Here is a 21,164-nt window from a genome sequence, read left to right as displayed (position 1 = left end):
ATTTTTTAATTACTCATTGCAATTAATGGAAAATGAAAAAGTTTTATCAAAATCAGCCATCAAATTTTCAGAGTGAACTCAACTCTACCCCCATAGTAATAACTCATAAAAGATGTGCTAGTGACCTTAGGACATTGCCCATAAGTCACATGATATGTAAAATATCACTTTGTTGTGTGTGCTTGTGCTACGACCTTATATACCAAAAACGAAGTCATGGACCCCCCTTTCTTTTTATTACTTTTTGGATTCCTCATTATAATTAATAAAAAATGGCAAAGTTTAATCAAAACCGATTAATCAAATTTTAAGATCGAATACAATTTTGTATGCTAAATAGAAGAGGCTTCACTAACACTCTGCCTCAAGAAGATTTTTGCAGCTGAATTTCCAATCAATGTTTGCACTGAAGCCAGACATTATAATCCTTAGCTGCTGATGAGGATAATATGATCATCTGAAAGTTTTCATGTGAATTAGTTTTTTTTTATGTTCATTTTTGAAAATGTTTGTTCACATAAATAAGTGCTGCTAAAGCAAGAAAGTATGCTGATGGCAAAGTTTTGAACAGTAGAGAAAAACATCCAAAGCCAAAACTTTCATTAAATGCAGTTTCACATCATCATTTGCTTATAAATCAATGATTTTCATTTGTAAATCTTCACTTATCTTTTCTATATCCATTTCATCAGTTTGAAAAAGGCAAATATTGTGCCTGATAGTTTTAAAATCTGCAATCCTTAATAAAAATTCTTTCTAGAGATTCTGAAATATTTACATCTATTTTTCTTTTGGCCATGATCTCTCAAAGAAAAACCATTCGCACATTTGTAGCAAATGGGTTTATTCATTAAACTAACATATTGGAAAATTATTAATTTTAAATTAAATTAAGCTTGCTGGAAAATGTAGTATGTGGAGTGTAATAAGTGGAACATACATAAGTATAGGTAGCCCTCGGTTTACGCCGGCTCAATCTATGCCGATTCACAATAATGCCACTGTGCAATTCGCCATTTCATGGTACAATTCTCCAATTTTCCCTATGATAGACTAATTTTCATTTCAGTGTTAATGTATTTACTGAGCCGCGACATTGTACATTCATCAAAACAAAGATTTTTATTGAATATACAGTGGTGCCTCGTATAACGTACACCTCGAATAACGGATGCTGCGAACAATGGACTTTCTGTTTGGCCGTTACGTGACTCAAGCAACGGACTGGTTGTGAACAACGGACTTTCCGTTCAGCAGTTATGTGAGGTGAACAACGGTCTTTCTGCGAACAAGTGTGAATAATGTTTCCACTCTTTTGCCGTTGCCAATGACAATCTGGTATTTTTATAATATATTACTATTATATCTGAAGTACAGAGCTCCCATTGGGATTCGGCTTGCTCCCTTGTTTATTACGTACATCACCTCAGTGCAGGGTATTTACATTTATTCAAGTGTTGTGCAAATCATGGCTTCTAAAAAAACAGAAAGGTGATTTCAATTGAAACAAAGTAAGACATCATCAGAAGGAGTGAAAGTTGACAAAAACTTCCTTATCAAATGGGGAGAGGTTAAGGAGTTACACTCATTATCCAAACAGAGCTGAGGCCAACAGGATCAATGATCTCTACAATGACACCCTTGCCCGTCATTTCCGACAGGTNAATTCCAGAATTTATTCTAATTGTGATATCACTGTCTTCCTCCGTGACCCATTCACTTCTAAAAATTTGCATAATTGTGTTAAACTACTATAAAGTAGTGCAACATTTGATTGCTAATAACTCTGATCAACACTTTTCGTGAATGCTATAAATTTAAAATAGAGTTTGTATACTATTAACATAGTTATTAATTAAATTTTATTAAAATTTATTAGAAGACACTTCGACAGTTCCCTTGTAAGTATAAACAATATCATCCTAAATCTGCCGTAGAAAGACTATTCCTTCCACGTAAAAATGGTGGACCTGGCCTGATTGAAATAGTTAAACTTCAATACAGGTAGCCCTCGGTTTACACCGATTCACGATAACACCACTGCACAATTTGCTGTTTCGCGGTGTATTTCCCCAATTTTCCCTATGCTAGACTGATTTTCATTTTAGTGTTGACATATTTACCGAGCTGCGACATTGTACATTCATTAAAACAAAGATTTTTGTTGAATATATTTATTTTTTTCTGTTTAATTTAATATTATTGTGTATGTATACATTTACATTAAATTAATATTAAAATACTAAATGTTTAGTTACCCACGAGTCATGTTATCAAACTTAATAGTCCAATAAATGGCATTCGAATCCGTAGCGCCAATGAATGTATCCCATATCCCTTATCAGTTTGTTCAGGAAAACACCTTACAACGCAGTAGCACTTCCTGCGATCACAAACTATCATCAGTGAGACAAATCTACTTCTCATTGGCCAGACGATATCTATCTCTCCTTAATTTTCCCGCTCAAACTGACCTTATATATGCGCTACAGTGACTGGTGGTTGACCAATCAGTGTCTCTGCTCATCTGTAGCTCTACGTCGGGTTAATGTATCCTTTCAACTATGGAAAGTTTGACAGATGAACTTTGTGAGTTAGACAATGATTGGGAGCAAAGTACAAATGTAAAAAGGAGCATCATCGCATCCATTCGATTATATTCCGAAATTCTCAATGAAAGAAAACAAAAATGTAAACAATTAAGGTTGGGTACCTTTTTCGAAAAATGTAAGAGATCCGAAACTAAAAATTTTAAATAAAACATTTCACTTTATTTTATGATAAAATACATTTTAAAAATTAAATTTATTTGTATTTTGTATTATATTGTGTTAATAAACAAAATTATTTGCGTATTTTTCACTTATGTAGAACCTAACCCTATATTTCAGTATAAATATGGGTTCATTTTACGCTGATTCGATTTGTGCCGGCTTTTGTGGGAACGGAACTGCGTCGTAAACCGAGGGCTACCTGTATGTTCTAGCAAATGAGTTCATTTAAAATGAATCTATTTTCTGGAAAAGTGTGAATGGTTTTGTTTTTGGACATTATTTGTTCCAGCTTTAATCCTGGATTTTGGCCACAAGATTCTTGACGTTACTGATTCTATTGCAGTCTTGCATAAGGGCAGGTGACTGAACATATTTGAGATTACTATCTTAAATATATTTTGTTAATAATTTTAATTTCATTTTAAACACTTTAACTTTGATATAAAGTTCTAGTAAATACTTTCTCTTTACCTTGCAGTTTTTTCTTAAGTGTACTGAGCAGATTTATGATATCCACTACTAAAGCTGTCTAACAACCATTCAGGATTAGACAACTCTANAATTTCATTTTAAACACTTTAACTTTGATATAAAGTTCTAGTAAATACTTTCTCTTTACCTTGCAGTTTTTTCTTAAGTGTACTGAGCAGATTTATGATATCCACTACTAAAGCTGTCTAACAACCATTCAGGATTAGACAACTCTACAATATGTTTGTATTTTCTTCCAAAAAGCATGTGATTTCCTTCTAAATGATATGAGTCTGTTTAGTACTTCATCTTGAGTACGCCATTTGACTCCAATTATAAACCAGATCAATCCTAGAACTCTAGTCTTAGGACCACATAAGTTTGTTCTTTGATCTGTTGACTGAAAAAAGCTAAAAAGTGTGACAAGTCTTAATAAATTGACAAAGTTTGCAAGTGAAGTAAATAGGCTAAGAAGATCCATTTGTTGCATGAACAATTTGTTAGAACTTGACTGGAAAAAGCTAAAAAGCTTTGCAGTTTAATTTCATTACACATGATAGTGGTAGTTTTCTCCTTGTATTCAAAAATGTGACTTGACAGAGCAGTGAATTCTTCATAAACATTGAATTATGCATTTACACCAAAATAAATATTAAAAACTGAGCCATGTAAGAGACATTAACACTTTCAATGCATGGCCAATGAAAACCACAGAAAGGAAGAAACTTTATATTTCAATTACTGCTGTAACTCTGCTTCTTCTGTTCATCTTGGACTGTGCAAGCTAAAACGCTGATACGTAGAAATGCTTTTTTAATCAGGAGAAACTTACTTAGCATTGAAATTTGAAATGAATAATCCATAAAAATGAAAATTTTAAGAAATGGGCTGCATTTATACTTTTTTGGTAATTAAGTCACTGAGTGCTATTGAATAACATGAAGCCCATGGGCTTTGAATTGCCTATCCCTGATTTAAATCATTCAAATACTAATTGTTGGATTAAGGAAAATAGTATATTTAACATATTATACTATATTATATTATACTACTTATATTAATATAATTTCTTACTTGGTTCAGTGACTACATCAACAACTGAAACAGTATTTGTAGTAGTATTATCAGCATTTAATCCTTCTTCATTTATTTTTTTTGCTCTTTCAACTACAAAAATAAAAAATAAAAACAAAACTTACAAATTACTACAAATTAACAATAGTTTAAAAAAATGAAGAAAACAGTAAACCTTGATTTGATTATTCTTGTTAAATAAATGAAAATAATTAGTACATGAGCTTAATTAATTACAGATTTTCTTAATTTCATTTGCATCTCTATTAAATTCATGTTGTTATGCTAATTGTACTTGCAGATGAAATCTGCAAGTACAATTAACATAACAACATGAATTTAATTGAATAATTTATTGTTATCTTCAAAATATATTTAAAAAAAAATAAGGAAACCAAAATATAAAAACTTGGAACAGAGTAAGTTAAAAAAAACTTACTTTTAATATTAACTATTTATCTAATAGAATTTCAAACTTAAATTGTTGTATAATTAATTTACAATTTTTTGAAACTTACTAAATATATATACAGTATAAAATTTCATTAGCAATGAATGGAGTAATGCAATTACTGTATTTAAAAGTAAATTAATTTACTCAAAATCTACTATAATGTTACATTTATGATCTAGTTTTGTGGTACTACAATTAACAAATGGCATAATGATTCCAGTTACATGGAAAGTTTGGTCTCTGTGTTATATACAATACTGTGTGTTCTAGTTTTTTTGTTTTTTTGTTTGAAAACTGTTTTGAATAATTGCATTTTGGTTAACAAAATTTCCACTGTATAATGAAATAATAATAATAAAATATACAAAATAAAACTAAGTTAAATAACTAGATACAAAAAATAATTAAATTTTCAAACTTTCAGAGAACTTGAAAACAGTTCTATGTTTAGATGATTGATGATTCAAAATTAAATTAATGTTCAAGTATGTTCTTGTTTTCAAACATCTATTTTAAAGATGCTGTGGGCTCTGCTCATTGGATGATAACCACAAGGACAAATATCTATATATTTGTTAATTTTTTAAATTTTTAATTAAAATACTAATTTTATATCAAATTTAACCTAACTATCTCTCACTTAAGATAAAATCTAGCATCAATCAAATTACTAAGCTTAAAACAAGATCATTGATGACTTCTTGGGATAACATCTGCTGCAGAACAGATTATAAGGGTGTAGCAAAAAGCCAATCACTTTAGAAAGATGCGTTACCAATAATAAATGGATAAAACTGGATATACATTTTCATAGAGGTATTAGGAATGTTCTAGTCCTAACAAATAAACTATATCTTCTACTTACAGTCTACTGATTCTCTAAACTAAACTGTATGAATATGTAATTTCATCTATTGATATTAAGAAAAACAACTATTCCTGCAGACATAACAATTTCTTCAAGACTCCAGCCTGCTTCCAATCTTTCAATTTCCCTCCATATTACATTATTCCAAATAAATGCTCTATAGCATTTTCAGACAGAAAATTAATCTGCTAAATATTTCAGTTACCATAAGTATTGTATTGTCAGTAATATCAGAAATCTCTGCTTTAACTGATTTAAATTTGCATAATTTACATTTTTGTGAGTTTTCCCAGCATTGTAAAATATTTTAACTACATGATTTTAGAGAATTTGTGTGTAAATTATAAAAAATAATATTGATATCTATCTATCTATGTTATATTCTTAACTTTTGAATATAAATATAACTAATATAAAGTAAAAACAAAACAAAAAAATATTAAAAAATAACAGATAATTAAAAAGTTTTCTAGTAAAAGTACACAGATAGAAGCTAATATAATGAAATCATTCAAGCTTCTGAAGTTTGACTGATTTCATTATATTAAGTTTTATCTGTAAGTAATCATTGGAAACATTATAAAGTTGCTAAATTTTAAAGAATTAAAAATATAAGTTTAAGTTTATTTCTAAGTAAAGTAAGTTTTAAAATTAACAGGATGTTAATTTTAAAACTTACTTTACTTAGAAAATTAACAGGATGTTAATTTTCACATATAACATATGAAATGAAAATTTTGTCCATTAAATCCAAAATCCATTAAAATGAGGTTTTATTGTAATATGCACTTTTAAACAACTGTTTACCTAATATAATAGAAGTTGTCGTTACATATCATTCATAAAAAGTTATTACAAGTGATAATAAAAACCTGTCTTATTTATTTAAATGCTGAACATAAAAATAAAAAAAATCTATTCATAGTAAGTAAAAAAAAAAAATAAATAATTCACACACACAGAAATTCAGATAATATACTTATCAAATCTTAGGTATAATTTTTCTATATCACTTTACATAAATCATAATAATGAAAGTTAGATATTACTCACTAGCTCCTGGATATGGTTGACTTGGTTTTCGAGTCTTTCCTATTATATTTTCTACAATTCCAGTTACACTATAATTTTTCTTATCCTTTTTATTTCTCAATGTACCAATACAATGCTCTTCAACAATCTTCACACAATATTTATGAATATTCATCTCACAATCTAAATAAAAAGAAAAAGTTATTAAATGATATTAATCAAAAAACTTTACTAAAGTTTTAAATTTTAAGGAATAATGCTATTAGAAAAACTTCAGTTTTTAAAAAAATTATTAAAACTTATTATATTTTAAACTATATTCAAGTAATATTTTAAAAGAATTTTTAAAAATTTCAAAACTAATAAAGTAAATATCATTTTTGAGTTTATATTATTTAATATAGCATATCATTGTTTAATTTTGAAATATTTACATTTTCTGATGACAAAATATTAAAACATTCAACAATATATTTTGTTTTCTTTTTTCCTTTTCTTTTTAAACTTAATTCTTGTATATAGAAAATAGTTTAAAAATTTTAATTGTTAAATAAAAGTTAAATCTACTTTTATCTCTAGTTAGTTTTAAAAATTTTTATTTTTAATACTTTTTCAAGATTTATACATAACAATAAGTTTCAATGAATACAGTTTATGAAAAATATTTGTTATAAATTTCGACAATTTATAACAAATATTTTTCATAAACTGTAAAATTTAAACAATTCTTGTAAAAAGTATCACTTATTAATAAAAAATTGTTTTAAGTAACTGCATTGGAATTTATATACAAGTGTGAAGGTCCAAAACCCTTTTGTTTTAGAACAGTATCACCCCTCTAATAAACCTCATGATTAGGTGAAAAGGGAAAAAGGCAGTCGATGACCAATATACCTCGAAAAAAAATCGTTAGTATATCAATAAAAAAAAAAATCTCCTCCATTTGTTTAAAGGTAATTCTATAGACGTTAATATCAACAAGATGGGAATAAGAGATGTTTCTTACCCCCTCTTGGGTTGCACGTGACACGTGGTTACAGCAATAAATCACCTCTTTCGTAGTCAAACGCGACGTTTAATATAAACAATATCTAGATTGTTGACCAGTTTATAGAAATTATTGTCAGATAAATGTTAATTTATGGATGAGAGCCGTCAAACCTATAGAAATTTATATTATAAAATCATATCCTCTAGACACTGATATCAATAAATTAAACAAACTTCTCTGTGCCAGTGGTCCGTACTAGCTAGATCCAGATGTCAACACACGAACAGGTGTGCGTATAAATCATTAATGATGTCATAGTTCTCACCCCCTCAAAAATAGTATAAAGAGGGTTTGGACGCAGTCCACAAGGTGGAACCTCCAGGGCGGACATCGACTACCACATCTACTGACCCATACCGTCACCCTATCTGTCGCTACCTTGCCATAACTGCCGTGACAATCCAGGAACATTTTTACCAACAACCCATATTATGGATCGGGAACTTAGAGGTATTTTTTTTGGATATCTATTTGTATACTCTCTCTCTGAGAGGTCTCTCTCTCTTGTCTCTTAATTTAACTTAGAGAATAGAGATTAGATGTTCCATATGAAAGACGAATCATTATCGCGACGTAGAATAGAATTTATGTCACTCTTCACTTTCACCTTTGATATGTACAATTTTATAGTTGGTTATTAATTTAATTAAATGTGTTATTCTTGTTCAACCTGTGTATTTATTTGGGAACCTGTCAATTTACTCATTAACCTCCCCACTCATTTTATTTTGCCTTCCTATAAAGCCATCCTCTGACAGAGCCGCCAGTAAGTGGGGACAACTAACCCCTTCGGTTCTCACACAAGTAAGTTAATGATAAAAAAAATGTTTTAAAATAAATTTCATTCTTTATTACAGTAAAATCTATTCAGACTATAGATTATTGTCTCTAACTAAACAAAATTTCCAGTTAAAATACGGACAAACAATAACTACAAAAGCAGACAAATGCTTTAAAAGTATATTTTATACATTCAGATTTAGTGTATGTCATAATAGAATGAAAAAAATCATATAACTATTAGTTTAGAAATATCTGTAAAAGATTTATATAAATTCAGTTATTGTTCTTTTTAAACTATATATAGATATATTTGTTTGATATTTTTTGCTAAATCAGATATTAATTAATTGAAAATCTGCTCATAATTATTACAGTGAAAACAATTTTTGCTAGTCAATCATGTTAACAGTCATCTTAGTATAACTGGTCCAGAAGCATTAAAATTAACTTTATTGCATGATTCAGAATGAAATTTCTAAGAAAAAAAAAATTGAAAACACTAAAGTTAGTAAATGTTTTGTTTAAACTACATTTTAATATTTACTTTCCTCTAATTTGTCTTGTAAAATGAAGAGGGCTTTTTTATCTGAAAATGCTGACTATGAAACACTACAGTAAGAATTAGTTAACTGTTTATTTATTTACAGATCTTCTAGATCTTGAAAATCATGAATGAACTATAGAAATTTTTCAACTAAAATTTATCTGCTAATAAAATTATCTTCAATAGAATACTAAAAAGAACTGAAAAAGTGATGATGAAAGGCAGTATAAAAAAGTAAGCCATCAATTTCAAAAGTAGAAGTTTACTTTAATAAAATAAAAACATATTTAATTAATTTGGGTCATTCAACAATAATAAACTTTATTTTGATTTAAGTAGTAAATTTCAAGAAGTAAATCCCTAATTAAAATTTCTACAGGCATTTTTATTAGACTGTTTTAAATGAACTAGAATGAATAATTTCACTTTAAAATAAAAAACAAAATTCATCACTTGTATAAGTACTATACATTAAATTTAAATAGGTTAAAATATTACAGGTTGCACTCTCTAGTAAAGAACTTGCTGTATAAAATAATACAATAAATATGATTTAATAATGGCCTATATTGATTTGTACTATTTCAAAATGTTTAATAAACTGAAACTTGTCCTTTTAAATTTAATAAAAAAATTTTTTATCTGTTCTCACAATTAAAAACTCAAACTATATTTAGTGATAAAATTTAAAAATCCAAATTGTGACCTTTTAGAACAGTTTCCACTGTATTACAGTAGAGCCTCGATTATCCGACTCAATTAAGGACTGGGGTTGGTCGGATAATTGAAAAGTCGGATAACCGAAAAGTATAAAAAAATCCATTATTAGTGTAGTATATTATTATATCCCATGTAATTAGTATATTAGTATATCGCTATTAACCTACTTTGCTTTGAATTTTCATTGATGTTAATCCTAACAAACATTTTTTAAAACAATAATCGTCGCTACTGTATCGTTAAAAATTAGAAAATTAAGCCTCGTTTAAATACCGGCTTCCTTTCATAATCGAATGAATGTTGCCAGCTAAAACACGTAAAAATAATATTAAAGTAGCCAAGACATAGCCAAATATTGTAGCGCCACATCACTAGCGGACATTTGAAATTTGCCGACTAGGACGGTCAGTTAATCGGGGGTCGGATAATCGAGGCTCTACTGTATTATTTTTCCAATAATCTTATTACATCCTTGTAAATCTTCATATCCTTATCAGTTTCTTTAAAAAAATTTGTTTTATTTATAAAAGAAATTAATAATTACATGATATTTAATCAAATATATCTGCAAGAAACCGAATCATCACAATAGTAAAGTGAACTGGTATTAGAATGTTCAAAGAGCTCACTTAATCATATGTGTTGGTTTTTCTAAACACTTATTACAAACACTTGTTCTACTTTTATAACATTTATCAAAAAGGTAATTGTTATGAAAATAAAACATAAAAATTAGTAAAGGTGTAAAACATTATGATAATTTTATGCATATATCACTGAATAAAATTTTAATTGTACAAAAATACAAAAAATCTTCCTGGATAATCCAAGACATTGTCACAAAAAAATACAAATTATTCCTTTTCCATAAATTAAGCTTTTTCTTATAATTATATCATATAAATATCATAAAATTTACAATTAATTTCATTTATTGTATGCTCTCTTCAATAAATTATTCATAATATAAAATTAATAGAAAAAATAGCAAACATTACTTTTTTATTCTAATATTGGAATCATCCTTAAATGAATCAAACCCTCTAAATCTCTGAACTATTTGTGTATTTATGAGTTTTTAATGAAAAGATTGCTATAAAGTTCATTAAACTATATCCAATCTTCTCTCAAAAACATATTTTTTAACTATTCAAACACATTTTATTATTGTAAAAAAAAACAAACAAACTCAACAACTGCTTTCTTAAGAATGCCTTATTTTACATATCAAACATCTTCAGCCCTATGAGATCCATTTTCAGATCTCAAAGTTGTTAACATAAAAGATCAAGAAATTCAATGATGTTCTATGATTTAAATTTGAATAAATAATAAAATATCTTTATTTTCCATCAGTAAATTTTAAGAAATTTAAATTAATATTTTTTTGTCTTCCCAATAAAATAAATAAATGTATATATTTTCCTGCAACAAATACAGTTTCTTCATTTTTGCTTGCAACTATCACAATTGTTTTAAAAATTCATTCATTCTTAAAAAAGAGCAATTAGAAAGACAAGATTGTAAGAATGTTAAATTAAGCAAAGTTTTTAATTCATTCAAGTTTATGCATATTTAAATTACAAAATTTTTCTGTAGAACCTGAGAAGGTAAATTGATATGACATGTTAAGGAAATAAAATTTAATAACTTATTTAAATAACAGAAATAAAAATATATTATTCAAAAAAGGCAAAAAACATTAATTTTAAAAAATTAATTAAAAATTACTGTAGAAAGTGGCTAGTTTTTGTATTGAACATACAGGATGCAATAAGAAAGGAATTAAAGCAATTGTATAAAAAAATAGCCAAACAATAAAAAGAAAATTGTAATAAACCAGGACAGGGTCGAAGTAATTATAAAATTATAAAACTAAAAATCAAATCTGATATGATATTTGATGTCATATTAAATGGATAAAATTATTTTTAATATAGAAAAGCAGTATAGTTAAAATATATGATAGTATAAATATATCAAAATATGTGAAACTCAGCACCACAATATTCAATAAACAATAACTGCTTGATTAAAGTTACCAAAATCATTTATTAACAAATGCAAAAAATGTTTTGTAACTTATAATTTTGGTAACCTTAAGCAATATTTATTTACTGCACATAAATATATTTTTATTTAAATAAAAACATATGTATCTATAAAATGTATTTATATACATACTTTGACATTGATATCCCTGATTTCCAATTCCCCAGATAATTAATTGACAATGATTACAGTATGTTACACAATGATAATGCTGAGGAAGGAACTGATGCCCTTGTACAAACACAACCTGAAATTCATTTATATGTAAATAAATATTTATATTTAGTAACTATTAAAATATATTAATACTTATTAAAACAATAATGTAAAATAATTTCTTTAGTAAAAAAATAATTTTATATTTAAAAAAAATTATATTTTATTAAATATTTTGTAGTCTTGTTTTACCTGGGAGTTGTGCCAGCAGATATTGCATAAAACAAAATTCTATGTAAATTTGTGTTCCACCCTGTGTAAGTCTTAAGTTCTTATGCAACCATTTACAATTAACAGGGAAACATTAAAATACACTTAAAATGTTTTATTTATATTTTTATTATAATGAATAAAATTTCAACCTGATATTTCTGAATACACAGAAATATTAAGTAAACTACTTGATAGTTTTGTATATTCCTACATTGAAGAGTATAATAAAATGCCTGATACAGAATTTTAATATATCTTATCAAGTACATCACAAGTGGTACAAAAAAAGCACACACAAACCAGAGTATTTACAACAGTAAGTTGCATTCAGTATTTTTCAATTTAAATTAACAAACAATGCCAGAAAAGCATTGTTTGTTAATTAATTTAATATTCTGATTTAGTATTACTAGGAGTGTTATGCACCAATGGTCTAGTCACTTGGAGGAACATAACAACAGGGAAGCATGCTTCTTTCATTTTAATTTTCTGAATGTAGTTGTGTATGGTATTAAACTAATGTCAAATCTTTCCTTAAATTTCATTATCTGTATTAGACCTTTCCATTTTCATTTTTTCTTGATAATTTTTTTCTCACAGATAAACTATAAAAAATTACTCCTAATTTCTGTAACATTACTTTTATTCCACAATAAATTAAAAACAATCAATGTGTGTGCAGAATTACCCTTGTACCTCATATATCAAAGAATTAACTTAGCCAATTGCCATCTGAGAAAAACACAAATCTGCATACACCAATCCTGTGTAAAACAAAAAAAATCAATCCTGCATATTGTATTAGAAAAAAAAAACTATTTTATTTCCTATATAGTATTACAAACATTTCTGAATAAATCAGTGAAGAGAGAAAATCCATCTGAATAAACATTTTTATTTATATTACATTTGGCTGGTCAACCCAACCATCAAAATATTTTCTTCAACCACTTAAAAAATCCAATAGTTTTATTTCATAATTTTTACTGACTGTTATTGTATGCATATAGTTTTGTCATCAATTAAAGAAATTTGCAATATCAGCCAACTAACATTGCAAATCAATTAATAAAAATTTTATCTGGAGAGAACACTATTATTACTAAAAAGCAAATTGATAAAAAGAACAGATATTTCTATTTACAGCTGATGATGATGATATAAAAGAACAAAAACATTACTGAATAAAGTTCATTTTGATTTCAAGAATTAAGCATTTTTCTTCATCTATTTCTGTTTACATTTAATAAATCAAATACTAAGGTAATAGTTTTCAATTGGTGTTCCACTTCTCATAGGATGCCACAAAATTTAAAAAAATAATTAAAAAATACTAATTGTTTATCTCAATAAAAATGCTTCATAGGCATTAATACAATTAAAATAGCAAATGTGCAAAAACAAGCTATACTTTAACTGTTTTTTAGTTCAATCTTTCCATCAGGAAAATGGCTTCTATCACATATGACTGTGTAAAAATCAAACATTGCTGCTAGAGATTACAAAAATCTCAAAATTAATATGCAATATAAAAAATGAAAAAAATTGTGCATTAATTTTAAAATTTTGTAATCACAGGCACAATGTTTGATTTCTATACAATCATATTTGATAGAAGAATAATGATGATGATATACTTGAGAGCACTAAAAGTTCTGCTTAGTTTTCATTGTTTGCTATTTTAATTATTTGTATTACAAGAAGCATCCAAAAATAATTTCAATTATTTGTATTAAAAGGGCATACTGAAACTCTCAATAAGCAAAAAACTTGACCACAATGCATTCTGATTTATTTTTGCACAGACATTTTTATTACATTGTGTCATATCTGCATTAATAAATATTCATAGTATGTTGTGATACTTTCACATTGTCAGTAACATTTTGGTTGATTATTAAAAGAATATCAACACAAATTTTGCTTTGTGGTCTTACTGAATGTGCAAAAATGCATTATGTGAATTTTTCAAAATGCCACAACACGAAATTTGCATTTTGGCTGGATATAAAAAGTATCTTTGAACAAATATATATATATAATTTAAAATCTTTACAATATTATCAATTCCATTTTTATATTTCCAAGAAATGCTATACTTGACAATGTAGAAAAAGTTCTTAAGCATATATTTGTGTATTTTATCAATAAAATTTATAAAACTTAACAAAAAATTTCATTTTTAATTTAAAGATTTTTCTATTTATATTGAACAAAAGTGTACTCAGCAAAATGAACAAATCAAGTAACTAACACATTATTCATTGCTGAGGGAGTTTATTGTAAACAATTTTCTATTTATACTTATTTATAATATATTCTGTAATTTTTATAAAACTTATTAATCAAAAAATAGATGATTTAAAAATATTAACTATATTCAAATAATATCCAATTTTATTTCATTGTGACTTTTCCTAAACCTATCACTTTACAATAAGTTTCAGAAAATTATACAATTCTCTTCACATATTTTATGAATAAGTTTAATTCATTTTCTTAATTAAATACATACATTCTTTACTGACTGATATTATACTATTGATGAATAAAATCCATAAATAACTTAAAATTACAAAATCTTTGGAAAAAATTATTTTTAAAATACAGTAAAACCTGTATAAACTGGAATCACATCACACTGAATTATTTTCTGTTTCGGCAGGCTTCCATTTTGAACAAATTTCAGTATTTTTTTCTTTTTCTTTTAATCTTTAAACTATATCAGATAAATGTCACACAGTTATGTTCATTTACATAGTAAAATTACTTTTGCTGCATATGTAAGAAAACTTTTATTACTAGGTATAATCCAAATTAATCTAAAGTAATTCAAACTAAAGTTGAGAATATTTGGATGCAAAAATTGAAAACTATTCAATTCTGAAAAGTTCTTGTTGTGGAGAATTTCTTCTAAGTATTGAATACTTCTCAGATGTGATCCTTAGGAGTGCATATTTTAGCAAACAAGCCAATTCCAAGTACAGTAGAGCCTCGAAAACTCGGCCTAATGTGGACCGAAGGGTGGCCGAGTTTGTGAAAATGCCGGGTTATCGGGAATGGGGTTAAAAAAGGATAAGTATGCGTGTTTCCTCAGAAAATATTGTACTGTACTTGTATGTATTGTTTGCTTGAGAATACAACAGAGAATAAACTGCCCAAATACCCTTAAACAAAGGAAAAGTACGTCCTTTATGAAGGCATAGAGCCTTTACTACATGAAAATGAAAATTAATGAATACACTGTGTACAGTAATTTACCTGATAAGACAGACCTCAGAAAAATACTTTATGAGGCATAAAGCTGTCTATGATGAAAATTAATTATCTAAGGGTATTTTTGCCCTGCCAAGGTATGGCCGAGTTATCCGGAGTGCCGGGTTATCGAGTGCCGAGTTTTCGAGGCTCTACTGTATCAAGAACTAGTACAGAACAGGAATTCTAACCACATTACAGTAATACAGAGATCAAGTTATTCTGTGATCTGATTTCTAAAAAAATTTTATTACTATAATTAATCATTAACTTCAATCTCTAATTATCAACAATGTTAATTAGCTTATTCTCAAATATAGTGTACTTGGTACTACTTATTTATTAACTAGTCAGTGTAAAGCAAATTGGCATCACTGTATTATATTATTTTCAATAAATTACATTAGTTTCTTGGTCTCTAGAACTCTTAAGAATCAAATGAATTTTCAGTTCTTGAAAATTCATTTGATTCTTAAGAGTATTCAATTCTAACCCTGGTTAATTTAAAAACTAATATTAACAAAGACCTTGTGTGTTCATATATCCTCTTATTATGTTACTTTTTCTCTGAAGAAGTTAAAAATTATTCTTGGAATACAGTTTGCTATACCTGAAGCAATTTTACTTATCTGTGTACAAATGGAATCTTAAATTTTTCTTTATTCAGGTTAAGATACATTCTTCATATCAAAAACCTCTTCCATTTCTGCATCAGATAGGTTTCTAGCTTATAGTAAAATTTAATGTAGAAAAATTTTCCCATTCCAAAGTTTTTTCTGTTTAGATAAGTTTCAGTTTTATTCAGTTTTCATTTTAGTCAGGTTTTACTGTATTAAAATACCACTTAAATAAATTACTTAATGAATACAACTAATTCTGTAATAATGTGTAAATAATTAAAAGTTATACCTTTTTGTTTCTTTGCAAAATACGAAGTCTACCTTTTTCTTTAGAAACAAAAGTTGGGCACCTATCAGTTACATTCAAAACATGAGTACTTTTGCTCCCATATTGCTTTAAAATAGTAGCTACAGCAGAAGCTGTTGCTAAAGTTTTATCACTTGCACTTTCAAGATCTTCTCTAAAAATATAAAATAATTTTGTTGAAAATTATATATTATATTAGAATTTGTCAACTATAAACTAATTATATTAATTTTTGTTGCTTGTATTAATGTGAAAAGATGTAAGTATTAACTTACACTTAACAAATTTATTTTTACATAACAAAAGTATTTCAGTTTAAATATAATTATTAACCATAAGTTTTAAATATAATTAATAATTATATTTAGAACTTATGACTTTGCTTAAATATAAATTTCAATGTCTTTAATTATTACAAATTTCAGGTGAATGTTAAATCCAATCTAACTTATTAATACTATCTTCTCTATATTTCATAAACTAATTTGTACAGCAACTTTAAAAAATTAATATTTAAAAATATCTTACAATCATATTATTAGTTTCATATGTTAATTTACTAATTTTAATGTAACTTTCTTAATAATTATGAACTAATATCTTCTGTTACAAGGCTATAGTTCCCATCAAGTTTCCACTACAATTCTCATTTCAAAGTAAACTTTATATCTTTTGGCAGTTATACAATCACCAACAGATAAGGTTTCACGAGAAAAACATTTCTCTTCCTCCCAATGATTGTCTTTTGCAATTGGAATTAGAAATCATCAAATATAAAGTGCAAACTGCAGGATATACTATAGTGAGAATGTTTTTAATACAGCATAATTTTCTATATTGCATCTATCTCCAATTGAAACCTGAAAAGTGTTTTCTAACTTTACTTTTCAGTATGTTAGTGTTAAAACTAACTCTTTGCTATATTTAAAAAAAACTATCTCACAGTTTGTCCGATTGTAACTTACCATCATTAAGAAAAATCTTGAACACATATAGAGACCCTTTAAATAAACTGGAGCTATCAAGAGTATGAATATTTCATTAACATGCAACAACAGATATTCATCATATTGGCACTACAGCTTAAGAATTATAATAAAATGAAAAATTGCAAAACAAAGATTTGGTCCACAGAAGATCTACTGCAAAGTTGATGCCTTTGTTTGGCCAATGATTACATCATTTGCTGAGATTGGATAGAGTTCCCAAAAGTTACAGATAATCCAGTAAACTGTATCTTCATGAAACTATAAAGATAATAAGCTCAGCTACTATCCATCAGCAAACTCCAATCTTAACAGCATATTAAATGTGTGCCTAAAGGTTTTTGAAATAAATTTTGCCAACATCCAAATATTGTGTAAAATAAAATAACATCTGAATTTTTGTAACAATTATTTATTACNCAGGGCTCTTTATACTGTGGTAGTTGTTGAGGTTTGGTAAAATCTTCCATTGATTAGTTTCCTAACAAACAGACAATCAAAAGATTTCTTACAGAATCATAATGGATAGGTTTTATTGAACACACATATAAGAAGCAATTACATATTAAAAAAGTTTTATTGAGCTGCAATTTTAAAAAAATTGTAAACCTATAAACTCCACATGTCTTTCCTTAATCTTGAGAATGGAATTAGATGAAATCCGAGACCAGATATGGAAACCTTGGGGGCAGGAGCCCCTGGCTGACTATATATGAACTTTCAGTTGGCACTGGAAGTCATGTTATTTCAATTCAAAAATTTTCCCTTGAAAGCATTTAATAGATGATTGGCACAACTCTGTTGTTAAAGGAAAAGTATGATGTACAGGGGCAAGACTCTACTAATTTGAGGTGGAGAGCATATATTTTAAATGATATAAATTAAAAATATCATTAAAAATTGCAGCCCGGCATTGTGACAATATCATAACAAATAATCGCTAATTTGTTATTGTTATTATTATTTTATAATATCTACTTTTCTAATCTCTAACTTATATTGATTTTGATTATTAAATTTTTAGTATCAAATTTTTTTCTCTCAAAATACAATAATGACTTTTTCAAGAACATTACATTAATGAGTACATTCATCATCATAATTGTCATATTTACAAAGAATATCTAATTGTTACAAATTCTAAAAATTAATTGTACCTTAAAAATTTTTTTATGCTTTAAAAGAGCAAATATTATCTTACAAACTTGCAAATGCTTTTGCGCTTATATTCAACTTCAGTGTTCATCAAGTTGATTTGAATACTAAAACTACAGCAGTTGCCATAGTAACCAATTGTAGTAACCATCAATTATATAATTTACAAATATGTCACAATTGAATTGTGACATATTTGTAAATTATATAATTGGTGGTTATAAAATAAGTATCTGAGTGGTTATAAAATAAGTATCTCTATTTGGAGCTGTCAGTAGCTTCATAGAATAACCCAAATGAAACCAAAATTGATACATGCACTATTTAAGAAAGGGGAAAAATGAAACAAGAAAAAAAATAGTTTAAAAAATGTATAATACAATAAAAAAGAATTAAGGTGCAAAAACTGATGACATACCAATATTTTTCGAAAAATGTCACAGTTAATGTGGTTATGCAGTCTGATAGCATTGACAATTCAGTTCAGATTCTACAATATTTTTTCCTTTGTTCCATTCTTCTTCTCCCTCCTTAAATAGTACATGTATCAATTTTAGTTTCATTTGGGTTATTCTATTAAGCTACCGACAGCTCCAAATAGAGATACTTATTTTATAACCACCTGATACATAGAAATTAATTTAAGAATTATCATAGCATAAAAATTATTTTCAACATAAATTACTATTCAAAGAAGAAATTTCTATTCAAAAGTTTTTAACTTTACTAATGAGCAATTTCCAAGACAAAATCATTGTTTGTCTTTAATGATAATTATGTTATGTCTCAAGTTTCTACCGTATTTTATTATGCCTCTACTTTCTAATATTTAAGTTCCACCAACAAATTTTCATTTGAATCTAATTACTTATACAGAAAGTACACTTAACATTGCATTGGATAAGGGAGCAGTACATTTAAGAGAGCACTCTCCCATGTTCCCAATTTTTGCCCGTAAATTTTACATTAGCAGAACTCCTGTTGACAGAGCACTGGATAATAGAGCAGTCCATTTAAGTATGTGTTGTTTCAGTGCCATTTCTGAGGTTCCAGATTGGGTCTGAACCCAGAAAATGTACATAAAAATTAAAAGAATGTGAAAGTAATAGATTAATAGCAAAAGAGTGTATAGAATAAACAGTGTCACAATGAGAAGAAAATACCACCAGTAAAAGAAAAGAAATATATATTGTAAACACACACAGAAGAATTAAAAAGTGATATAAATTGCAAGTGCGACACATGTGCAGACAATGAGACATTATAAATGTTCACTCAGGAGAATAAACCCTGACACAGGCAGTCATAAATATGACAAATTGATAAAATAGAATGAACGTTAGATACATAAATTTTAGATTTATGGAGAGGAGAGGATCATAATGTTACCATTAGGATTCTTAATTGTCATAGTATCAAAACATAATTGCTTAAAATACAAGAAAAAGGGATAAAGTTCAATAAACAATTCTTAGAGAGGGTCAAAATAAGATATCAAATTGTATGCGAACGGTCAACCTTTCTTGTACCTTAATCTAAGTTTGGTTGTTTAGTTACACCAAAAAGCAGAAGGATGACCAATTAAGAAGTGAGGGACAAAGACATAACCCAATCTGATTTCTTCTGCTAAAATCCTATATACACAGCAGAATCAAGAACACTGGTTTTTTCCCCACTGAGTGTCCACATATATATTTTCTCCATCTGCCTTGCTTAAGTATCAGTGTGTGCTCTGTGTGTCTGAACTTTGTTTCTGAATGTATTGATATGTTAGCCTAATCTCTACCGACCCAAACCAAGGATTGTTTCCAGCTCTTCAATTTGACTTAACCTTCTAGATCTACTCTGCTCCAGGACATCTACTTCGTCAAAGGGCATGTCGAGGAACAGACAATCTTACACAGCTAGACTTAAATACAGTTAGAATTGATTTAGAGGAATTTTTGTAAGCTCTGTTTAAATGTTCTAATAAACAGATTAAACTTTGGAAGGAGACTCATTTCCATGTCCACTCTCCTACAGACTTACCATCACCACACATTTTTGCAACAGCAATCCACATAAGAAAACACTATTCTAAGAAAGATTTATAAAGGTCTATCTTTAATGTTACATTAAATCACTGCCCGTGTAGCAGGGCTCTCTATACTGTGGTAGTTGTTGAGGTTTGGTAAAATCTTCCATTGATTAGTTTCCTAACAAACAGACAATCAAAAGATTTCTTACAGAATCATAATGGATAGGTTTTATTGAACACACATATAAGAAGCAATTACATATTAAAAAAGTTTTATTGAGCTGCAATTTTAAAAAAATTGTAAACCTATAAACTCCACATGTCTTTCCTTAATCTTGAGAATGGAATTAGATGAAATCCGAGACCAGATATGGAAACCTTGGGGGCAGGAGCCCCTGGCTGACTATATATGAACTTTCAGTTGGCACTGGAAGTCATGTTATTTCAATTCAAAAATTTTCCCTTGAAAGCATTTAATAGATGATTGGCACAACTCTGTTGTTAAAGGAAAAGTATGATGTACAGGGGCAAGACTCTACTAATTTGAGGTGGAGAGCATATATTTTAAATGA

At 27.6% G+C, this 21,164-nt stretch overlaps 1 protein-coding gene across 1 annotated transcript in view; it reads right to left on the bottom strand.

Annotated features, from left to right (window-relative positions):
* LOC111633738 (rho guanine nucleotide exchange factor 11-like) overlaps positions 1 to 21,164 on the bottom strand; it is a 158,979-nt gene that overhangs the window by 56,427 nt on the left and 81,388 nt on the right. The window contains exons 17-20 of the mRNA XM_023378347.1: positions 16,417 to 16,588; positions 11,956 to 12,070; positions 6,695 to 6,856; positions 4,320 to 4,412 (exon numbers count right to left, since the gene is read on the bottom strand). Of these exons, the coding sequence (XP_023234115.1) occupies positions 4,320 to 4,412; positions 6,695 to 6,856; positions 11,956 to 12,070; positions 16,417 to 16,588 (542 nt within the window). The remainder of the gene's footprint in view (positions 1 to 4,319; positions 4,413 to 6,694; positions 6,857 to 11,955; positions 12,071 to 16,416; positions 16,589 to 21,164) is intronic.

This window comes from Centruroides sculpturatus, unplaced genomic scaffold (genome assembly GCF_000671375.1).
Source record: "Centruroides sculpturatus isolate CEXI.00-Female unplaced genomic scaffold, Cexi_2.0 scaffold796, whole genome shotgun sequence".
Taxonomy (NCBI): domain Eukaryota; kingdom Metazoa; phylum Arthropoda; class Arachnida; order Scorpiones; family Buthidae; genus Centruroides; species Centruroides sculpturatus.
This window is presented reverse-complemented; position numbering and strand designations above follow the sequence as displayed.